Raw genomic sequence first — 7365 nt, 5'->3', positions numbered from 1 at the left:
AAGTTTAGAAATAGGCAGGGTTTATGTCTTTGTGGCTGTGGTAACTAGTAAATGACCTTAAACTTGACGCCTATAGATTACGTCATCAAAGAGCGCCCAACTGGAGTGTTGTGCGTCCTTTTCAATTCCAAATTATAACGTGGAAATAAAGACTAAAAATGCCTATGAAAGGAAGATTCCCCATTAGACGAACGCTGGAGTATCTCCAGAAGGGAGAAGTTGTATTGAAAAACAGAGTAAAGATTTTGACAGTAAATTACAACACACATGGACAGCTCAGCGAAGGAGCAAGGTCAGTTTGTTATACTAGCTAGTTAACCTAGCTGTTTTTGGATACGTCTTTCAATGCAGAGAGCAATGATATTTCTGTTTCATTGTTATAATTGTACAGATATGCAATAGAATTTGAACCAGTAGTTGCCGAGTTAACAGTGGGTTCAAGACAAGTGGGAACTCGAGGGGGGGGACGAGCTCAGACTGGGAAAATCGTTTAGAATGGTCACCCGACTCTGAATTCCAAGTCGAAAACTCGGGCATCTTTCTAGAACTCCGACTTTCTGATATGGAACGAGATAGTTGCCAAAAGGTTACATTTACGCATCGTTAAAAAAAAGCGTGAAACGTAAACGTTCAATTAGATCTGTGTTACGACCATTAGATGGGATAATTTAAAGTTCAAAGCTCTCCTCCCCGGATACTCATACTAGTCCCCGTATTATCAGTCTCAATATTTGTATAAAGAAGTGAGGGGATGGTGATTCAAACCGTAGAATAAACTTTAAAGTTACTGAATTTAAATACTCTCCCTCTGTTTCTCTCTCCCTTCACTGTAGGGGACAGTAATTATACCGTAGCTCTAAAGTTATTGGAGTTAAGGAGTCTGAAGTTTTTACACAAGTTGAAGCTGGCTTAACGCTGGGCTGAGGGTGTAAACATTGGCATGGTTGTTGCTCTCTTTCTTACTAGTCACAGCAACATAATAGTTAGGGCTACTAGTCACAGCTACTAGTAAGGTTGCAGAAAACCTGGTTGGATGCTACCGGATTTACTGTTTATTCCTGCTTGATTCTGGGAATTTATTTACATTTTATTTAACCTTTATTTAACTAGGCAAGTCAGTTAAGAACAAATTCTTATTTACAATGGCGGCATATCAAAAGGCAAAAAGACCTGCGGGGACAGGGGCTGGGATTTAAAAAATTATAAATAAATAACCTATAAATATAGGACAAAACACACATCACGACAAGAGACGGCACTACATAAAGAGAGACCTAAGACAACAACATAGCAAGGCAGCAACACATGGCAACACAGCATGGTAGCAGCACAACATGACAACAACATGGTAGCAGCACAAAACATGGTACAAACATTGTTGGGCACAGACAACAGCACAGAGGGCAAGACGGTAGAGACAATACATCACGCAAAGCAGCCACAACTGTCAGTAAGAGTGTCCGGGATTGAGTCTTTGAATGTCTTTCAACAGTAATACAATCAAGGCACGGCATAGTACAGGGAGAGCTCTGCAGTGCTGATTTATGACATCTGAATGTGCATCAGATGGCAACAAGATCATATTGTACAGCAACTTCATCAGGTAACATGAATACAAAGCCGGCGAGAGGTGGTTAGAATAGGATGGGTGGCCAAAAGTCTGAAACCAATAGAGAATCAGAGTCCCTCCAACCAGGGAAACCTCCAACCAGGATTTCTGGAAAACCCAGGCAATTTATTGAAGGTTCCTGTAATTCTGCAACCAAATCAAATGTATTTATATAGCCCTTTGTACATCAGCTGATATCTCAAAGTGCTGTACAGAAACCCAGACTAAAACCCCAAACAGCAAGCAATGCAGGTGTAGAAGCACGGTGGCTAGGAAAAACTCCCTAGAAAGGCCAAAAACTAGGAAGAAACCTAGAGAGGAACCAGGCTATGTGGGGTGGCCAGTCCTCTTCTGGCTGTGACGGGTGGAGATTATAACAGAACATGGCCAAGATGTTCAAATGTTCATAAATGACCAGCATGGTCGAATAATAATAAGGCAGAACAGTTGAAACTGGAGCAGCAGCACGGCCAGGTGGACTGGGGACAGCAAGGAGTCATCATGTCAGGTAGTCCTGGGGCATGGTCCTAGGGCTCAGGTCCTCCGAGAGAGAGAAAGAAAGAGAGAAGGAGAGAATTAGAGAACGCACACTTAGATTCACACAGGACACCGAATAGGACAGGAGAGGTACTCCAGAAATAACAAACTGACCCTAGCCCCCTGACACATTAACTACTGCAGCATAAATACTGGAGGCTGAGACAGTAGGGGTCAGGAGACACTGTGGCCCCATCCGAGGACACCCCCAGACAGGGCCAAACAGGAAGGATATAACCCCACTTTGCCAAAGCACAGCCCCCACACCACTAGAGGGATATCTTCAACCACCAACTTACCATCCTGAGACAAGGCTGCCCACAAAGATCTCCGCCATGGCACAACCCAAGGGGGGGCGCCAACCCAGACAGGATGACCACAACCCTAGCTACTAGTCACAGCTACGCAATAGTTAAGGCTACTAGTCACAGCTACATAACACTGAACCGAATGTAGCTAGTCGAAGTTAGCTAGTCAATCAAGCAACTTGCCTAGTTAAATAAAGGTAAAAACCTCTAGCCCAGTTGCTTTGCAGCTCCCAGTTTAATTTCCAAAATAAAAGTCTAGAGCTTATTTTAGAACTACATTCAATTTTTATTTTACCTTTATTTAACCAGGCAAGTCAATTTAAGAACACATTTTTATTTTCAATGACGGCTTAGGAACAGTGGGTTAATGGCCTGTTCAGGGGCAGAACGACCTTGTCAGCTCGGGGGTTTGAACTTGCAACCTTCCGGTTACTAGTCCAACGCTCTAACTAACCACTAGGCTACCCTGATGCCCCCAATAACAGCGTTATACCAGTAGATAAAGTAGTATAGGCTTGGCCTTCAGCAAATGACTTGTGTGAGAATGACAAAGGCACAGAAGAGCCTTGTCTTGAATAACCACCGGAGCTGCAAAATAGAAAGTTAATATGATTTAGGCTGTCCTGAGCGAAATAGCCAAGGGTTCCCAAATGGTTTTGACTATAGCCTATTCTTATTGCCAAATCTGTTTTCCCTATCAGCAACAACCCATGCCAATGTTTACACCCTCAGCCCAGCATTAAGCCAGCTTCAAACTATTTTGTTTAAAATGTATTTAGAGACTATATTTAGAGGCCTGTTAGCTAGGGTCGCTTTTTAAGGGGAGCCTTATAATAAAAAGTTATAAAACACAAATAGAGTTCTACAATTATTCTGCAAGACACCAGTATCAAAAATTATAGCCTAAGTTGCAATGCCTACAAGTTGAAGGACAATTTTTTTTTTTTGGATATGCCTAAATAAACATTGAATTATTAGTGGCAGGCTAAAGAACTTGGGAATTTAGCTAATTTTGAATAATCACATGGATTTCAATAAACAAATGGATAAAACTGTTCTATTCTCTTTGATTTAGTTCCTATCGCAATTCACAAATGACTAAATGGATGACATGCTGACTGAACTGAATGAAGGATTAATTAAATGTTGAAATGATGCGTTGAACGTGTCATGCATGCTCTACGCTTTGTTTTGGCTAGTAGTCAAATAGGCCTCCAGAACGACATTTTCTGAGGGTGAGGGGTGCTTTTCTGAAGGCACATGGAGATCACAAGCGCTTCAACTGGGCAGCAGTGTCGGGATGGGGGGAATAGCCTATACAGAGACTACCTAAGACCACTGCAACAGAGTTATTGTAAAGTGTGGGAATAAGCTTATGGCAGGCTTTGCCTATGCTTAACCTCTCCCTTTGTTAATTTCAAAGTCCATAGGTTCATGACCCGATTCATATAAATCATATTAACCCCTCCTACAGAATATGCTTTGGCAAGATTTTGAGTGATTAAAAAAAAATATTTTGAGAGTTCAGAGTTCATACATAATTAATAGATTCACAAAACAGCCATTATTATTCTGTTTCATTATTCCTGGTAGATACTACTGGTTATGATTGATTATTCCTAGTAGATACTACTGGTTACTACGGGTTAACACATACTGTGTTATGCTTGTTCACGTAGCACTCCTCACAGGCCATTTGGTGTATGTTTTTTGTTGTTGGTGACATGAAACTGACAAAACCTTAAGTTATTATTGTACGTCAGAATTGCTGCACAAGATTTGTTCAAGTCTAAAATGTTAGGCCGTAATCGTAACATGGCGTTTGTATGTTCACAGATTTTATGGATGACTTTTCTTATGATCCTAACAATTTACGTATGGATTTTCTTACGATCCTAATGATACGTACGTTCAACATTTTGGCATGTATCTCACTCCATATTCCGACCTGAAGATCACTGCTGTCAATGACTTGACCTTGTTTCTTTTCGAATTCCCAGTTGTCCTGAAAGTACAAACTGTCCATCATGTGACAACGAGTTGTTCAGCAAGACGCACGTAACGCCCTGGATCAGAGCTATAACCCAGTGGTCAGGATCTATGAGTGTGTTGGTACAGCCTGGTTGGCCATGCATCTTTTCTCTTTTTTTGCAGAAAATTTGTGTTCTTCAATGTTCCACAAATTCAGTACAAAAATCCTTGGGTTCAAATTATGATGTTTAAGAACATGACACCATCGCCATTCCTAAAGTTCTACCTAGGTGAGTCCAATTCCTAAAGTTCTACCTAGGTGAGTCCAATTCTGTACTTACTATGACTGATAGAACCTTTAACTATGCCTCTATTTTACATGTTTGTGCATCTGTCATTACTGCATAAAGTCTGTGGTTGTGATTTTATCAAGTCTATTAGGCCTGTTTTGTTTAGAAGTCTGACATGGCATATTCTTAGAATAAAATAATTTGTAAATTAATAGAATCTCTGTATATCTCTTCCATATAGATGATGGAGAACAGGTGTTGGTGGATGTGGAGGGGAAGGACCATAAACAAATCACCCAACATGTCAAGACTATTCTTGGCAAGACCGAGTAAGTACTGATAGTATCATAATCTCCGATACCCATTCTCATCACAGCCCACTGCTTGATTTGGTTCTATAACAGGGATGTATTCATTAGTCGAATTCCTTTGCAAAACGTTGTCTGTCACAAAACGTTTTGCAACAAACTGTTTACTCTAGGAACCAAATGGAAGCGAACAGAATGAAAAGGGGTGGGACCTACCTGCATCTGTCCAATAGAAACTCTTGTTTTTCATATGCAAAACATTTTGCAACAGCCCAAAAGTTTTGCAACAGAATCTGACTAATGAATACATCCCAGAAGTGTAGATGTGTAGGCCTCCCTGGGTTGCAGCAGTCTGTTTGGCATGACAACCACAAATGATTTGGCTAAGCTAAAGCATAAACAGACTAGTCCTCAGGCTAGATGCCAGTAAATAAGCCACGAGTTAATGTCGCTGACAGTAGCCTAATGTCAAGAGGAATGTTTAAAGGTCCAATACAGACATTTTTATCTCGTTATCAAATCATTGCTGGGTAACAATTAAAAGTACCTTAGAGGTTTGAAACTCTCCCACCAAAACAGGCTGAAATTTCAGGCAGTCTTGTCAAACAGCTCTTACACAAAGGGCATTATCGTTTTCACAATTTCACAAATTATTCCAACCTCGGTGTGGAAATATACACAACACAGGAAACTCACGTTTTTTGAATGCACTAGCCCTTTAAGGTTAGGTGTTACTCTTGTCTAAGTGTATAATACAATATTACTGGTTAATTTGTCTTCTCATCATCTATTCTCTCCCCTTACAGTGAGGTCCTGCAGGCTGAGGCTTTAGCCAAGATGGAGGCTGCTAACCCAGCCAACTTTGGGCCCAAGAAGTACTGTCTGAAAGAGTGTATCTGTGAGGTGGAGGGCCAGGTTCCCTGCCCGGGCACCACGCCGCTGCCCAAGGAGATGACTGGGAAATACCGTGCACAGATGGCAGCCGCACAGGACTGAGACTGGACAGCAATACTACTATATCAAATATGTTTCACTGGAAATACTGTGGATTTCTTTTTGTACATTAAAGTAAATATTTAGATTTTATGTCAGCGGTTATAAATAAGGATAATTGAGACTGATGAATTAAATCAAGTGTGTATGTGTGGAGTTGATGCATAATATTTGCAACACACACACTCGCATCCTGTAATGTCGATAAATGAAAATGCCACCCTTCCAATTTTTCATAGGTCATGTCTTTAATTAGTGATGGAGCCTCAATAGCTGTGTTTAGACAGGCAGCCCAATTCTGATGTTTCAATAATTGGTCTTTTGTCAATCTGTGATTAAAAGATCTGTGATTAGTCAAAAGACCAATTAGTGGGGGGATCTGAATTGAGCTGTCTGTGTAAACAGAGCCAGTGACAACTAAAGGTAAACAGGCAACATTATGAAAAAGCTCAACAGTTCATTAATATTTGCCACAAATAAATTATGCCGGTTTCAAAAGGTTCTGTTTAGCTACAACACAGTTGAGTGTGCATGAGACTACAGCGAACAATACTGCTTTAGTTCAACTTAATATCAAGTACTGTTGTATACTTTAAGGCAGGGAAATTAGTACTTCAACTGGAAACAGTTTGCCACAGTATGAGATAATACTAGGTAGCATTGAATCGGTTTAGTGTTTTTTCATTACCAATGAGAAATCAAGAATCCAAAGAGGGAAACTAGATGTAAGTTTTGCCAAGACCATATGAATACAGAGTAGAAGGCTGATGCTGTGACAGATGGAGCATTCTGGGTAAAGTAACCTATTATCCTGTGCCTCGGACCTAAACATCTCCAGTGCAACAACGGTGATGTGTTAATTGGTAAGTGCTGTTAAGAGAGACTTGGTTGAACCAGTTGCATAAATACACACTGTAGTTAAGTTGGCATATGAGAATGTACACTGGATGTTTGCATGGTGAGAAAGTAAGTTCAGAGCAGGACAGATTCTGACCCTGCCATCATTGGTGCACTAAAAGAGAAAACAGGGTTAGGATTTGTCTCCACTGTTGGGAGGAGAACACAGCACAGGGAGAGAGACTAGGACAAAATCATAATTGAAGGACTAGCCTACTTTGGACCACTGCAGAAGCGTCTCAGTGATATCATGCACACTCAAAAAAAAATGAATCTATCCTGCGCTTCAACTTAAGTCATTCAATAGACATAACCAGCTAACAGGAGTCCCTGAAAGCAAAGCAGGATTTTAAAACAGTTTTTTTGTTGGTATCGCTCACCATGGCTTAATGTTTTGTTCAACATTCTCTTTCTAGCGGTCACTGGACCCCCAGGGATGACAGAAAAGATGT

At 40.7% G+C, this 7365-nt stretch overlaps 1 protein-coding gene across 1 annotated transcript; it reads left to right on the top strand.

The window, feature by feature from the left end:
• Positions 1 to 80: 80 nt before the first annotated feature.
• Positions 81 to 6104, top strand: mrps25 (mitochondrial ribosomal protein S25). The gene is made up of 4 exons (XM_024384970.2): positions 81 to 292; positions 4609 to 4715; positions 4957 to 5044; positions 5830 to 6104. The coding sequence occupies exons 1-4, from the start codon at positions 159 to 161 to the stop codon at positions 6017 to 6019; spliced, it is 519 nt and encodes a 172-aa protein (XP_024240738.1). The 5' UTR covers positions 81 to 158; the 3' UTR covers positions 6020 to 6104.
• Positions 6105 to 7365: the final 1261 nt, after the last annotated feature.

The sequence above is a fragment of the Oncorhynchus tshawytscha genome, linkage group LG22 (genome assembly GCF_018296145.1).
Source record: "Oncorhynchus tshawytscha isolate Ot180627B linkage group LG22, Otsh_v2.0, whole genome shotgun sequence".
NCBI classification, from domain to species: Eukaryota; Metazoa; Chordata; class Actinopteri; order Salmoniformes; family Salmonidae; genus Oncorhynchus; species Oncorhynchus tshawytscha.
This window is presented reverse-complemented; position numbering and strand designations above follow the sequence as displayed.